This window comes from Harpia harpyja, chromosome 19, assembly GCF_026419915.1.
Source record: "Harpia harpyja isolate bHarHar1 chromosome 19, bHarHar1 primary haplotype, whole genome shotgun sequence".
Classification (NCBI taxonomy): domain Eukaryota; kingdom Metazoa; phylum Chordata; class Aves; order Accipitriformes; family Accipitridae; genus Harpia; species Harpia harpyja.
Window position 1 is genome coordinate 13,053,608 of NC_068958.1, and position 15,540 is coordinate 13,069,147.

The 15,540-nt window shown below is 64.1% G+C and overlaps 2 protein-coding genes across 4 annotated transcripts in view; one reads left to right on the top strand and one right to left on the bottom strand.

Annotated features, from left to right (window-relative positions):
- Positions 1 to 1,036: 1,036 nt before the first annotated feature.
- Positions 1,037 to 8,795, bottom strand: FUT7 (fucosyltransferase 7). Of its 2 annotated transcripts, none has more exons than XM_052815767.1 (2): positions 8,242 to 8,795; positions 1,037 to 2,419 (listed from the first exon to the last, which is right to left on the bottom strand). In XM_052815767.1, exons 1-2 carry the CDS (start codon positions 8,444 to 8,446, stop codon positions 1,332 to 1,334), a joined length of 1,293 nt encoding a protein of 430 aa, XP_052671727.1. In that variant the 5' UTR covers positions 8,447 to 8,795; the 3' UTR covers positions 1,037 to 1,331. The 2 variants fall into 2 exon arrangements, with proteins under 2 accessions (XP_052671727.1, XP_052671726.1); XM_052815766.1 differs by lacking the exon at positions 8,242 to 8,795 and adding an exon at positions 4,032 to 4,579.
- A 111-nt stretch (positions 8,796 to 8,906) lies between these two features.
- Positions 8,907 to 15,540, top strand: part of ABCA2 (ATP binding cassette subfamily A member 2) — a 36,649-nt gene continuing 30,015 nt past the window's right edge. For both annotated transcript variants that reach the window (XM_052815326.1, XM_052815327.1), the window contains exon 1: positions 8,907 to 9,140. In XM_052815326.1, the coding sequence (XP_052671286.1) occupies positions 9,075 to 9,140 (66 nt within the window). In that variant the 5' untranslated portion in view covers positions 8,907 to 9,074. The remainder of the gene's footprint in view (positions 9,141 to 15,540) is intronic.

Consider the following 15,540-nt stretch of genomic DNA (forward strand, 5'->3'; position numbering starts at 1 on the left):
CAGAAATCAGAAGAGTGCAGCACACCCATCAAACTGCAACCCAGCAAGGACTGGGGCCAGGCTGGGGCAGGAATGTCCCTCCTCTGCTGAAGGGGGTGTCACCGCACACCTGAGCCCCGCTGCACCCTGGGCACGGGGAGGTGGGGTTGGGTGACTTTGGGCCTGCGGTAAGGGAAACCAGGGGAAACCTGTGAAAAAATTAGTCGTTTATACCAAGGGGGTTGATGGCACCAAGCTGAGGGGCACACAGGGAGGGCCACAGATGGAGCAGCCGTGTCCCACACCCTGGTCCTGTCACCCAGCCCCAACATTGCCACTGATCCCACATGGTTGCTTCCCCTCAGGGTACCTGAGCATCGCCCATGCCCAGGGTGCAGGGTGCAGGGTGCGTGCACTGCAGGGTGCCAACAGTGCAGGCTGTGTACATGGTGCAGGGTGGCCGCAGTGCAGTGTGTGTGTGGCACAGGGTCCAGCACTGCAGGGTGCTGGTAGTGCAGTGTGGGCAGGGCTTGGCAGCGCCAAGGGCACACGGAGCAGGCTGCCGGTGCCATGGGACGAGCTTTGCTCTGGGCTCGCTGTGAGGCTCCGGACGCCACCAGCTTGCTGGCTTCCTGCCGCAGCAGGGCAGGCGTGCCGGCAGGGGAGCGAGAAACCACAGCATCCCTCTCTGACTCGGCCTGGCACTGAGCAGGCTGAGATTGCTCTTGAGAGCATCCGGTGTCCTGGCAGCCCTCGCCGGCACAGTGACACCCACGGCTCGAGAGTGGGGGTGGGTGCTGCAGGGCTGTGCCGGGAAGTGGTGGAGTAGAGGCTGTGCTCTCCGTCCTTGCCGTGGGGTGCTGGGCCCCCCTGAGCTCCCCTGAGGTCGAGTCCGCCACCCCAGCCAGAAATGTCACCATGGGGCCTCTGCCACTGGGGCTTTGCCACCCAGCAGAAGGTGCTGGGGGGCCATGGATTGATCACAAGGGAAGACTGGGGAGCCCTGAGCCCCCTGCCAGCCTGACGCCCTGCCCAGCCCCTGCACCACAGGCAGAGCCTCTGCAGCACTGTGTCATTTATTTCCAAAGCACCCTCTCGTCCTGCCAGCACCCTGGTGAGGTAGGTCAGTGTCAGATCCGGGGGGAATTAGTTCTGTTTTGCAAGAAATGAAGTCATGTGGAGTTGCTCAAGGTCCCAGTGTGGCAACAGCCAGGCTGGGAGGAGAGGTCGGGGCTCCTGCATCCCTCCCTGCTCCACATCCTGTTCTGTCGGAGGGTGCCCCACGTTCTCCCCACCCCAGTATCCTCTGCCCAGATGCATCCTCGATGGTCCCAGCACATACCAGCCCCATGCTAGGTGTTGAACCAGCTCTCCAGGTCCGGATAGACATGGCCACGGGGCAGGCTGGGGTAGGCAGTGCAGATGGCGCAGATGCGCTCCCTCCAGTCGGTGTAGAGCTTCACACTGTACCTCTTCTGCCAGGCGAAGAACTGCCGGTAGCGGCTGGAGTTCATGGTCTTTAGGAAGGTAGCCAGCTCTGCCAGGGAACCAAAGTCATCAACGTGAATGAAGGAGTCTGCAGGAATGAACTGCTCGTAGTTGGCCCGGGGAGGCCCCAGCACCACGGGCACGGTGCTGGCCATCAGCGAGTTCCTCCAGAGCTTCTCAGTGATGTAGTCCTGGTGGATGGAGTTCTCAAAGGCCAGGTAGAACTTGGACTTGGATGTTGTTGGCAAGAGGCAGTCCTTGCAAAGTGGCTTTTTGTTTGCTTTTCCGTATATGTTTACGTGGAGGTACCTGGAGAGGTTTTGGTAGACTTCAGCTCTTTTCTGAGTCTTGTGGTAGTTGCTGATAACCCATGACACCAAGTTGGTCTTTGTGGGGATGTTCACGGTGGCCGACCGGTTGGGCACAAGCTTGCCGTAGGGGATGAAGATGTCTGAGTCCCGTCTGTAGGTCATCACCCAGTTGAAGGTCTGGTTCCATCCTGCTAGAGCTTTAGTGTTGGAGGGGGACTCCAGGGACACCCACACCCAGTTCTGCCCCGGCGGCCTCTCCTTGGGCAGCCTGTCCCTGCCGGGCTGGAGCCTGGTGTGGGGGAACACCACCACGTCCGCCTGGTCCAGGAGCCGCCGCTCTGTGGTGAGCCAGCAGCCCGTGATGCCATATAGCTCATGGCAAATGTCCCCGCTGACATTGGGGACCTGCTTCGAGGGCCAGTCCCACACCAGGACCACCAGCGGCTCAGTATGCTTGGGGGCTTCTCCAGAGACCTCAGAGGGGTTGAGGAAGCACCTCAGGTTCCAGAGGGTGGTTACAAACACCCCGGCGGTAACCACTGCCTTCACGCCGGGCCGGCCCCATGGTGGCCGTGGCAGCGGCGATGCCCGGGGCATGCTGCCGGGCTGGCTGTCACCTTCTTGGGTGACAGAGCTGACACCTGGGAGAGAGGAGAGACCACCAAGGGCTGTCAGCTCAGCTTGCCAGGGGTGAGGGGTGCTGGGGAGGTGCTGGGGCCAGAGGAGATGGAGAAAGGACTTCTCCATGAAACCTGGGCCCCAGCATCACCCCTGACCCCTCTGCTGGCCCCTGCCCCCACCAGGATCCCCCGTGCACCTGGTGTCACCCCATGGTGGCTTTTGTGTCACTGTCCCGCAGTCCCCCATGCACCATCTCCAGGATGAGCAGGGATGCTGCCAAAGGGAGGTACAGAACTGATGGGCAGCAGCCATCTGTTCCCCTGCCCCAACTGCTTGGCACCACTCCCCATTACATGCACAAATGATGAGGTCCTTGGTACTTGCTCCGTGCCTCAGTTTCCCCACCTGACAAACAGCCATGGTCCCACTCCACACTTCTTGCTTTGCCTGGGATGGGTCAAGCCTGAAATGCAGCCAGCCTTGCCACAGCCAGGCTTGGAAGAAAGGTGCCTGGGGGTCTGCAGGATAGGGCCACACACTGAAGGTCGAGCGGGAACACCCCGGGTCCTGCCTGAATAACCCCACGGCGAGGCCCCAGCTGTGAAGCAGGGTGTCCCTGGGAGTGACTGGGAAGACCAAAATCCCGCTCAGGGCCGGACTGGAGTGTCCTGCCCAAGAAGTGCCCCCTCAGCCCAGCACCATCCTATGGCGATAGCAGGGCTCTCCCCAGGCTCAGGGTGCTCTCCCCAGGCTTGGGGTGCTCTCCCCGGCCACCAAGGGCATGGGGAGCCCCAGAAATCTGGGAGCATGCAGCTTCAGTGCCCCAAACACTCGTTTTATTTTTGGGGTGTCACAGATGGCCAGTGCCCCATGGGCAGGGAGAGCAGCGCAGGCAGGGGCTGCTGCTGGTGGGGCTCAGCCTGCAGGTGCATGGGAACCCCAGCCACGAGACGCTCACCCTGCCACGGTGCCCATCTGCCTGCCTCAGGCCTCCGCTGGTGGTGCTGCACTTCAAGTGCTGTGCTTTAACCAGCAGCACTGATGGGAACAAAGAACAGTGGTGGGGGTGGCGAGGGGGACACTTGGCCGGGCTGGGAACCGGCTGATAGCTCGAGCCCACCTGAGACTGCCAGTCCCAGGAGCAGGGCTCAGCCCCCGTGGGCCACCCACAGCTTTCAGATCAAAGGTGGTTTCCCTTTCAAGGTAGCCTCTGAAAACACATTAGCTGCCTAAGCCCCACTGCTGGCCAGGGCTGTGCCGGTTCCCCTGTGATTTTGGAGCCTCCTGGAAAGTGGTGCCCTGCTTTCCCACCCCAGCCACTGCAGCTCTGCTGCGAAAAATCCTTTCCCTGCCTTGGCCTGCTCCGTCTGTCCTGCTAAAATACACAAGCTAAGTTTAGGCTCCAGAAAAACCTGGCATCTGAAGTGGGGAGGGTTGGGAAAGCTTTGCTGGCTCCCTGCACCACACACCGGTGCTTCAGGTCCCTCTGCCCGCCGGTCCCCGGCAGTGGGGATGCTGCCCCCGTTTTGAGGATGCTCTGGGAAGGGACACCCCGCTCTGGCAGTGCCAGGAGCCGACCCGTTTCTCAGCCCCTCTGCCCATGGCGGGTGGCGGTGCTGAGCTCAGACTTACCAGGGAAGGTCCGGCGCGGTGGCGTGCGAGGTGCCTGCGTGTGTCTGCCCGGGCAGCTGCCAGCGCTGGGCTGGGGCACTCAAGGGCTTCCTCTTTTCTGTGGTTTTGCCTTGTCCCGGCCCCACAGCGGGTCCTTCCTGCTGCGCGTGGCAGCTGGCACAGCCCACTCCCAGCACTTCCCCTGTGCTGCGTGGGCAGTGTTGTGACCCACGGCTGGGTGTGTGCCCTTGGGGCGAGTGCATGCCCATGGCCAGGTGGGTGCTCCATGGCTGGGTGGGTACTGGGTGAGTGCCTCACAGCTGGGTAGGTGCACCATGGCTGGGTGGGTGCCTTGTGGCTGGGTAGGTGCCCGTGGCTTGTGCATGCCTGGTGACTGCCCCATGGCTGGGTGCTGCCCATGGCTGGGTGCATGCCCCATGCCAGGGTGGGACACTGTTGCTCAGTGCATGCCCCATGGCAGGTGCTGCCCCACAGCAGTGCCCTGGCACCCCTGGGAAAGGCTCCCAGTGCAGGTGCTGCTCACAGCTCTGTGCCTGCGCACCATGCCCTATCCCCCTGTTCTTCCTCCCCACTCTCCAGCCAGGCTGCAGCTCCTTGGAGAAGGTGCATGTAGCCCCGTGTGGAATTTCAGTTCCCCAAAGGGGTTTCCCAGGTGCCAGGTTTGAAACATGCCAAATCATGGCTCCTTTCTGCCCAATGCCTCTCCCATCCCAGCTGCCAGCCAAAGCCCCGATGCCCCAGCTGGGCTGTGGTTTTCCAAGGTACCTGTCCCTGGTTTGAAGTTTGCGGGATAGCCTCGTGTTCCTGCACTGCTCCATGGCTCTCCAGCATTCCCCATGGTGTGGAAGGGTCCCCTCCCAAGCCAGTGGGGACTGGGGGCAACTTCCCCAGCCAGGTTCCTGGGTTCATGCCCCCATGGCAGAGGGGTGCCAGGGCACCGGGAGGCGGCACGGGGTGGCATGGAGGAGGGGACAGCAGGTAGAGATCCCCGACCCATGCTGAGCCCTGCCACCCCACCCTGTCCTTGGGCACCCAGCCCTGTGAGGCAGGATGGAGGCAGGGTCCTGAACCCCAGCAGGCTGCTCTGCCCACGGCACTCCTGCCTGTGCAGCTGCCTGCTGGAGCCATGGCCATGCAGGGGGTAAAGCTGCCCGGTGGGGCTGTGCCGAGCCCATGGGGCAGCTCTGCTAGCTGGCAGCTTTGTGTCAAAGCACATCCCACAAACACTCTTTTGCTGAGACCACTAATACATTACGGTTGCTGCTGCTGTTATTATTATCATTATTACTGAAAGCAGGATTGTCCGGTCTGGCTGCCTAGCCCTGGCACATGCAGCTCCCTCCAAAATCACCCAGGAGCAGCTGAACAGCGAGATGCTCATTCAGCTCGGACTGGAACCAGGCACTTCTTCAGCGTCTGCTGCCGCCTGTGGCAGAGCTGGCAGGGATGGAGGGGGGCATCAGCCCCACAGCCTCAGCCTGGCACTGCCACCGGCACTGCCTGTAGCCACGACAGGGCCATGGGCGATTCCCTCCTGGTGAGTGCTGGGAAGGAGACAGTGCCTTGCCCAGGTGCTTGTGCTGGGGGTTCGAATGCCCTGCCTGTGCTGGGATGGGTGCAAGCAGGGCCCTGCCCTCAGACTCGCCAAGGTGCGTCCCATCTGCCACCCACAGCCTGGTTGAAAACAGGATGCCAGCCTGACTTTGACTCCCACTGACTCATCTTGAAACCATCAGCTAAAGCGCCACCAGCAGCTCCTCGGTGCTGCCAAACCCCAGGCACCTGCCCTGGCCAAGCTGTTTTCTGCCAAAAGGGGAAGCGGGCACGTGTGTGGCCTTGGCAGCGTTTGCACAGAGGGCTGCTGCCCGTGCCCAGGCTCCAGACCTGCCCTTCTCCTGGTCTGGCCACTCATTCAGTTGTTTTCTTTGCTGGCATTGCTGTCTGGGCACCAAGTCTCCCTGAAATCCCTGGCAGGGGAAAAAGAGATAGGGAAACCAAGGCAGAGGGGGCAGGGAGAACGCCAAGGTCTGCAACACTGTCCCTGGAGCTGGCAGGGGCATGCCCTGGCACACACACAGCTGGGAGCAGGGCCCCAAACTGCTCCCTGGGGGTCCTCAGGCTGCTCGAGCACCCCTGGGGTCTGCACCCCCTGCTGCACCCTTGCTCCGACTGGCTGCCTGAATCCTGGGAGCAAGGATGGCTGCAGCCCTGGCAGTGAGGCGAGGGGCCAGGCAGCGGCTGGGCACAATGCCATGCCACCACGCCAGGGTGTAGCAGGGCTCTGCGGTTTCAGTGCCACCCTGGGAGCCCTCAGAGGCCAACTGCAGCTCTGGGGCTGGGTGTTTTTTCCTCCCCAGCCATGTCCCCCATTTCCTGTTATCTTTTCTCACTCCCTTTCTGCATTTCTTCCCCTGCATGATTGAGAGCCCAGGTACAGGGTGCTGCACAGCTCGCGGGGCACCATTCCCAGCCTGGCCTGCCCCAACCCCACTGGCTGCAGGCAGCGCTCCCTGCCTGGCTGGAGCTGCCAGCATCATCCGAGCTGCTGTCCCCGTCTCCCCCCCGCACAGCCCTAGGGACCAGGGCAACACGGGATGGGGTTGTTCCCCTCCGCGGAGGACAGCAGCGGGGACAGCATCAGCCACAAGGTTTCCATGGGGGATGCAGGATGGGTGGCAGAGCAGGAGGGAGCTTTTCCCCGGCATTTGTAGCCATCACCCCTGAGTGCTGCCCCAGGACACCCCAGCAGCAGGGACGATGCCTTGGGGGGGTACTTGCAGCCAGTGGGTCCAGACACCCTGACCCCCATGGCCCAGGGATGTGGCAGCACAGTGCCGGATGCTGGGGCTGCCTAGTTGCTCCAAGTCAGGCTGGGAGCCAGGGCCAGCTCTGCCTGGGTGGGCTGGGCAGAAGCCCCCAGCACCTGGGACCATCAGCACCAGTGCAGAGCGGGGAGCTTTGTGTGGGTGGGTGCTGCCATCTGCAGATGACCCCACACAGACAGAGGAGCTTGGTCACCTGCAAGGAAGTCCCCTGAGAGGTGCTCAGGGCCCCGGGTCCATGGAGGAGATGGGCCACCAGGTCCTCGGGGCTGTGCTGCCCCATGGCACACTGCTGGGTCTGTCTCTTGCTGGCCCCTCACAGGGTTTTGTGGTCATGCCAAGCAGAAGAGGAGCTGCAAAGCTCACCAAGACCCACCCAGGGGCAGCAGGAGGGAGGGAGGCAGGAGACCCAGGTCAGGGCTTTGAGCCCATGTCACCCACAGCCCCACCCATGACCCTCCCCACTGCACCCTCCCGAGCTGGGGACCCACTCTGCTGCAGGGCAGGGTTTTTCGAGGTGTTTCCAGTGTGGGCTGGGGACAACCCATGTGCAATCCCTTGGGAGAAGCCAAGGGTGCATGCATCCTTCCTTCCCCAGGACGAAGTAAAAGCCACTGCTGGAGCGAGGTCTGGGGGCTGAACCCCCACTGATCTTCACACCAGATCTCCCCTGTATTTCAAAGCCAGGGAAACACCAACAAACCTCAGGGTCATCCCAGTGCAGCAGCCCCCAAGTTACTCATGCCAGCGGGGTGCAGGTGGAAAGGCACTGAGCCAGCCCTGGCCACCCCCTGCTCAGCTCCTCTCAACGCCAGGCAGCTCTGCTGCCTGCACGCCTGCCCACACATCCTGCAGTCCTTCCAAACCAGCCACCCTCCCCAGGGCATGGAGCGGGGCAACTTGGTGCCTCTCCACCACCCCGTCCCCCCGGGGCATCCCTTGTCCTCCCTCACCTCTGCACAATGTTTCACCCAGAAGTTTTTTGAATAATGGCACTTTGTGGCAGGACAAGGGGAGCTTTTGTTAGTGCCTGGGCAGCTGTTGCAGAGCCTGCCCGAAACGCAGTCACCCTTGGCAACACCACTTGGGGCTGGGGCAGCCAAACGAGTTATTCACAGCTCCCGGCTGCACTTGGCCGTGAAAGCAGCATGGAAATGGAGATGGTTAAAGACAGCTGCAGGAGAGGAGAGGGGGCAAAGGAGAGAGGTGGCTATGGACAGGTGGGAGGGAGGGAGGGACAGGTCGTGAAATGAAGAGAACCAGAGGAATGGAAAGAGGGAGGGAGAGATGGATGGATGGATGGATGGAAAGAAGGATAGAAGGAAGGAAGGATGGAAGGATGGATGGAAGGAAGGACGGACAGAGAGCTGGCCTGGTTCAATGCTTACTGCTGTTGAGGGCTTCCTTCCCAGCCTCAGAGTCACAGCTGGGCTGGGGGTACAGCTTGTTGCAGGCAGGCTGGTCCCCTCCAAGAACACAGGTGGGCATCCCACCACTTGTCTGTGGGTCCGGTTGGGCAGAAGCTGCGGGCAACTGGGCCCGAGCAGGGCAGGCAGCAGCCAGAGTGTGGGGACAGCAGTGCCACCCTCGCATGCGGACCTCCACAGCGACGGGCTGCCCTGAAGCAAGTCTGTCCTGGAGGGACAACGACCGCACAGAGGCTCGGGGGGGGGGTGACCTCTCTGTGTCTCTGGCGTGGAGAGGAGCAGGGGCAGCTCCTGGGGGTTTCCCTGACTCGGCACCTCCCTGGGGCAGGAGCCCCGCTCCCGGCCCGGCCGTACCCGGAGAGATGCGGCTGCCGCAGCGGCCGCCCCCCCGCCGTGCCCCGGGGGCTCCGTGCCTGGGTTGCCCGGCGAGGAGCAGGATCCACCAGCAAGCGCCCGCCCGGCGGCAAATCCCCGGGGGCCCTCGCGGGACGACGGTGCCCTCCGGGCCCGGCAAAGCCCGGAGCGGCCGCGGCCCGGCGGTGCCTTTAAGGGGCGGCGGGCAGGCAGGCGGCCCCGGGCCGGGGGCGGTGCTGCGCAAGGCCGGGCCGGGCCGGGCCGGGGCCGGGGCCGGAGCCGGAGCCGGAGCTGGAGCTGGAGCTCGGCCCGTTCCCTCCTTCCCTCCCAGCCTGCTGCGGACAAAGGCGGCGGCCCGGTGGGGTATGGCGGTGGGCGGCGGGTGATCCGCGGAGCCGAGCGGGGGGAGCCCCTGCGGCGGGGCTGGGCCCGGCCCGGCCATGGGGTTCCTGCACCAGCTCCATCTCCTGCTCTGGAAGAATGTGACGCTGAAGCGGCGCAGCCCGGTGAGCGCGGGGGCGGCGGGCCCGGGCCCGGACCCGGACCCGGGCCCGGCGGGGGGTCCCTGGTAGCTGGAGGTCCCCGGCAGCCCTGGGCAGCTGCAGCTGCCGGGGCGGGGGGACGGACGAGGCGAGGCCCCGGAGCGGGGGGGCCTCCGCGGGGCGGCTGCGTGGGCCGGAGGGGAGCCCGCGGAGCCGCAGGCCGGGGGGCGCAGGAGGGGTGTGGAGCCAGCCGTCCCCCCCCCCCGCCCCGTCCCCCCGTCCCCAGGGGTCGGGGTCTGCCCTGGGTCCCCGCCCTCCCCATCGCTGCCCTCTCCCCCCGCCGGCCGGGCCCTGGGGCCGAGCGATGTCTGCCCGCGGGGGGCCAGGGAGCGTGGGCGCCGTCCGGGCACGGGCCCACGGAGCGGCCCGGGAGTGCCCCGCCGTGCGCGGCTGGCGGCACGTCCCCGCAGCCCCGGCCTGGGCCCAGCCCGGCGGCTCCCCTCGTGGGGCAGCAACAGTTGGGTCTCTCCTGCCCCGCTCCCACCCTGCGTCCGTGGGAGCCGCCCGGGCCCTGTGGCTTCTGGAGGAGCCCAGGGCCGTGGGTTGGACGCCGTCTCCCACCCAATGCACCACCCTGCGCAGCATCTCCCTCCCCGCCACGGCCCGCTCTCTGTCCCAAATGCCCCAGGCTCTTGCTAGCCCTGTCCCTGGTTCCCAGGGCCGCCTCTCCAGGCTGGGAGAGCTCTCCCCAAGCCCTCAGTATCTGCAGGCTATAAATAGGTTTCCAAATCATATGTGGGTCAGAGCTGCCTCTCCTCCGTGGGCTGGAGAGGAGCTGCTCCCGCTTTCTGGGCATGAAGCTGAGGAACAGGGGGTTCCCGGGGGGCCGGTCCCCTCCCGGGGGTGGCGGAGGCGGCAGGATGGCACCTTCCCTGCTGGGGTCACGAATCCTGCGTAGCCCTGCCCCGGCCTCCCCTGCCTGGCTGCTGCTGTGCAGGGCTTCCCTGCCAAGTCCTGCCGGACGGGCAGGAGGGTCCCCCGGCCCAGAGGGACCCCGGGCAGCGGTGCAGGCAGGGGGATGGGTGCGCTGGGCACTGAGGGAGCCGGTTATTTTTAGAGGGTGGGGGAGGGTAGCAAACTGCTGCTCCCGAGCTGGCAGTGCTCTCTCCTCTTCCCCCTCCCAAATATCCTGCAGGCCTGATCCTGCCTGCTTTCCCTCGCCAGCAGCCTGCGAGCATCAGGCCCTCCTCTGACCCGGTGGCTGGAGCACCAGAGACCACCTGGGACAGGGACAGGCAGGGGAGGGCATGGGCAGGACTGGGCTAAGGCCTGCGTTGCAGGCAGGTGCCCACTGCATGGGCAGCCCCGGTGCCCCCAAAATGGGTGAGGGGGATGATGCTCTTTGGCTGAGTCATCCCTGCTCCTTACCCCGAGTAGAGCTGCTTGGCCACGGCAAGGGGCTGCCTGGCACCGGTGTGCCACGGACCCCTGCCTGCAAGGGTGAGCTGACTGGCACAGCTACACCCTGGCATCCGCTGGCCCTTGGCAACTGACCTGGACATGACTGCTGTGGCTGGTGGGGTTACAAACTGGGGGTGTGCACATCTTTTGGGGACCCACTTCTCCCTGACCCTCCCCAGCCCTGTGGGCAGCAGGGGGGTCCAGTGCAGGAGGAAGGAGGAGGATGAGGAGCCCAGGCCCCGTCTCCCTCAAGTGTGGGGACTGTCACTGGAGTGCCCTGCTTGCTGCAGGCAGGGTGGCAAGGGAAGGACCAGCACCTGCTCACCCACCCAGTGATGCTGCATGTGGATGGGGCATGTGGAGGACCAGCCGTGTGCTGGGGCAAGAGTTGCCCCTGGTGCCCTCGGTGCTCATGGATGGATTTGGTTTAGCCCCTGGGGCAGTCATGCCCTGAGGATATGCATGCCCTGTGCCTGTCACCTACTTCCTCGTGCTCCTGCTGCGTGCAAGTCCCACAGTCACCTCGTGCTCCCTGCCTGCGCAGGGGACGTCATCCTGCCCACTCCTGGGGGAGTGCTGCCCTATCCCAGCAGCCTGAGAGCAGAGGTGCTGGCACTGGCCAGCCAGGGCAGAGTCAGGGCCCGTGCCAGAGCCCAGCCTTGCCAGCCTGTGCCTTGCTCTCCATGGGTGGGTCCCCCAGTACAGGTCTGCCCTGGCCCCATCCAGAGCTGGATGTTTCACCGAGCGAAACCAACTCCTTATCTCACTGGGCTGATCCTGCTGCGGCAGGCAGAGGCTGGGGGGATTGGAGCAGGCAGGGGGGTAAGCATGAGACCCCTGCCCTGCTGGGCTTTCCCCCTGGCGGGGTTGGAGTTGGGGGTTGCTGGGCTTCTCCCAGCCTCATAGAGGGAGCGTGGTGTGTGCCCTGCCCTTACCCTGCCAGCAGCTGCCTGTTGGCACAGCCCTGTGCCGTGGGGTGCTGCCCTGGGGTAAGTGCCTCACCATGGTGCGCTTTCCTCCTGCCAACACGCAGAGCAGTGACCCCTGTGCTGTGGGGTGGGATGGGGAACATGGCCTCATGTTTGGCTGAGGGTGCTGGGCTGGGTCTCAAGAGAGCTGGGGCCAGTCCCTGCGCTGCCCATGAATGCTGGTGGCCCTGGGGGGGTCCCCGTCATTCCTGGCACCAGGGGCCGTTCGGGGAGCAGCAGTGGTTTGGGGACAGACTTTGTCCGCAGGCACTTGGTGAGGGCTTGGCTGGTCTGCTTGAGGATGCAGCGGTGGTGGGTACAGGGAGGCTGTGTGACCAGGTGGCCTTCAAGAGAGGTGTGCTCCTGACCCACAGGGCCCATGTCACCTGCTTCTGTCACCAGATGAGCTCACCTGCAGCCTGGTGAGGGTGATGGCTGGGCACTGTCCCGTGGTGCCTCTGTAAGGTCTCATGCCCAGCCTGTGGGAGTGTTGGACTTTGTCTGGTGCACCTGAGCTGTTCTGGGGACTGCTCTGGGGTTTGGCTGTGATTTTTATTCTTCTCAGGGCAGAAATTCAGGCAGGAGCCCTGGGGCGATGGGGGTCTGAGTAGAACAGCATCAGCGGCTCTCTGTGGAGGGAAGCCAGGGCTGTGGGTGCCTGAGGATGGGCAGTCAGTCCCCTGGGTGCTGATGGCAGCCCTGGGCGGTGCAGGCTGTGCCATCGTCTACGTCACCTTTGCTCTGCTGGGATGGGGGGGTGAGCTCAGCCATGTGTATCTTAAGGGATGGGCTCCCTGATGACTTTTGGTAGCTGGTTTAAACCTACGTTGGATGTAAAATTAACAGGTGATTTCTCAAAAGTTACCACAGGCACAGTTCAGGGTGTTTGCCTTCCCTGTGGCTCTGTGTCCACGTGTTTGGGGCAGGAAGGTGACCACAGCTGGAGCTCCCCTCTCTGAAGTGCCAGTGATGGAAGTGCGCTGCCAGGTTTTGTCTGGCCCTGGGCAAGTGTTGGTGGCTCAGATGTTTCAGAGGAATGGTGAGAAGGAGTTGAGGCTCCAGATGCTGCTTTGGTGTCACAGCATGTCAGCGGGGCTCTGGGCCATGGGGTGGGGGAGAGCTGGGCAGTGGTGTGGCTGCTTCACCCTGTGCAGGGTTTGTGCCTTCTGCTCCTTGGCCAAGAGCTGGGAAGCTCCCACCATGCAAAGGAGTTGTCCTGACAGGTCTGCGCCTTCCTCCCTGGCTGCTGGGAGTGGAGCTGGGGGGGATCTCGATGCCTCCAAAATAAGAAAGGCTGAAATATATGGGGTACTGGGGGGGCTTACCCTGCTGGCGGGGCCCTGCTGCAGCAGCACCTGTGCTGGGACACAGCATCGCTGGGGGACAGGGCACCCCACGCCTGTGGAGGTGCTGCCGGGGCTGGGTGGGGGCTGGTGCTGGATCCCGCAGCAGGAATTGATCAGCCGGCACTGCCGCAGCTCAGGGTGCTCTTTGCCCCCTCGCTGTTTGCAGCTGGCGGGGGGGAGGACGTGCAGGCTTGGCAGGGTGGTGCCAGTGCAGCGGTGCCAGGCAGCGTCCCTGTGAATCTCTGCTCACAGGATGGCTGTGAGGGCACTTGTTGCAGAGTGATTGGTGGCCCAGAGGGCAGGTAGCCATGAGCCGCTGAGCGTGTAGGGCTCTGCCTCACTCCCTGCCTGCGGGGAGAGGCTGTGGGGCAGCCAGCATCTTCCTCCACACGGCGGCCGCCAGCACAATCCCACCTGCTCTCAGGCTGGGCACTTTGTGCTGGCGGGGCCAGCGGGAGGGTGGCCGCGTCCCATTGCTGGTGCGGGAGCGCTGCTGCGTGGCCCTGGGACAGGGTGCTGCTGATCGTGTGTCCCCCTCGGCCCAGCATGCTGGTGCCCAGCTGACACACCACTGTGGGGCTGGCACGGGGGAGAACCATGCTCTGCTATCCCTGGGCTCCCGGTTCTGGCACAGTGGGACCAGGCTCAGGAGAGGTGTTGGCAAACCCCAATGGGGATTTCCTCCTCCTCCAGCTTCCCTGAGACATGTCCCCAGGCTGCCATGCCAGGGCCACAGGACAGGCTGGGAGGGGTTGGGGACGTGCCCCTGCTGGGGGCAGGTGGCAGTGGGTCAAGAGCTGACGGGCACAACTTGCTCTGAGCAAAAGTGTGACTGGAGGCAGGGGTGATGGCAGGCAGGCCTCAGTGGGGGGTCAGCAGCCCCTGAGCCCACCCTTGGCCGACCCCCTGGGTGAGGGCTTCACCTGCCTATGCTTCCCAGCTGTGGGCAAGTAAGTGGGTATTTAAGAACAATTAAAGTCTGGAGCCATCAAAAAGTTAAAGATATTTCCACCAGCCTTAAAACACTGTTGGAAAAGTTGGGGTGTTGATTCTCCAGGAGCTGAGCCCCATCCCTTGGGGCTCCTGCAGGCCAGCACCTGCTGCCTGCTGCTGCCGGCAATGTGGGCAGTGTTGGGACCTGCAGGAGAGGCTAGCACGGCATGGGCAGCAGCTCTCCTTCCTCCCCAGGGAGCAGCTCAGGCAGATCCTGCCCTGTCCTCCGGTGGGTGCAGGACAGTGGTTTTGGAGGCCCGGCTTGCCCTGGGCTGTGCATGGTGCTGCTTCACCTGTGTCAGGGCTGGTAAATCCCCTCACAGGTGCTAGGCCATGGGGAGAGGGGGGCTGATGTGGCAGGTTTGGGCTGCAGGGGCATCACTGGGGTTGCCAGCTTGGGAGTCTCTGGGCAGGGGCTCCCAGCCCCTGGCTGTCCCTGTGCTGTGCTGGCTGAAGTTGATGGCTGTGGCTGTGGGCTTCAGGGCATTTCTGGGAGCAGGCAGGAGGGATGGAGCAGACTTTTGGGTGGTGGCGATGGATGTAGAGAGCTGCCTCCACCTGATGTGGCTGCCCCTGCAGGGAGCGCCCAGCTCAGCCGTCGGGGCATGCATGCTGCTGTGTCCAGGAGATGCCGGCGGAGTTGTCCTGCCAAAGTCCATGGCCCAGCGCCTGCGGCCGTGCTAACCCTGGCTTCCGCTTGTCTCCCAGCTGCCTCTGGTGCTGGCCAGAGGGTGGGCACGGTGGGACTGATGCACCAGGCCGGACTGCTTGCTCTCGCTGTGTCCCATGGGGCTTGTTGGTGCTTTTGGCCTGGCAGCGTGGGAGCTGTGTGTCCCCAGCTGGCACTGCTGCCTTGTGCTCAGGCCGTGTGGTGCCTGACCCTGCTCCTCCTCCTCACAGCTCCTTGCTCCCGTCTGCCGGAGCTGCAGAGGGCAGGCGCAGGCATCGAGTCGCTGCCCCGGTGCTCTGGGGAGCCGAGCATCACCCTGCCAGGGAGCTGCCTGCCTGGGGCCAGCACCCTGCTGGCAGCTCCCGCCAGCCTCTGCCTCCCTTACTGGGGGAGTCGGGCAGGATCCCGCTGCCCCTGCGCCCAGCCAGTGGCAAGGCTGAAGGTGGGTTCCCAGCAGGCATACGTGTACCCCAGCATCCGTGGTGGTGGCAGGCAGACACACCCAGCACTCATGCAAACCCAAACAGCACCCATGGCCTCATCCTGCTCACCTCTCTGGCAGGTCGAGGTGAACATGTGCCGGGGGATGTATGCACATGTGTATGGGGTGGATCCCTCTGGCAGCCAAGCTCTGCCACTGCCCAGGAGCTGCCCCTGCCCCGCTCCCCGCCCCCCCCCCGAGCCACTGTCACCTGGGCACAAGGGCCCCTGGGACCTGCATCCTGCCCTGAGTGCTGCACCTGCACCCCCTGCCCAGGCATATGTGCGAGAGCCCTTCCCAAGGGAGGAGTGAGGAAGGGAATGGGTGAGCGGACAGGACAGACCACACTGGTCGGTGCAGGGCATGGCCAGCTGCTGGCAGGGACTGGCCCTTCCCCTCTCCTTGTCTTTCTCCTTCTCCCAGCATTTCCCTCCCAACTGCCCGGATCCTGACCTTTCCCCCTCTTGCTATCTCGCAATCCCAAAATGTCCCCCACAGTACCCAG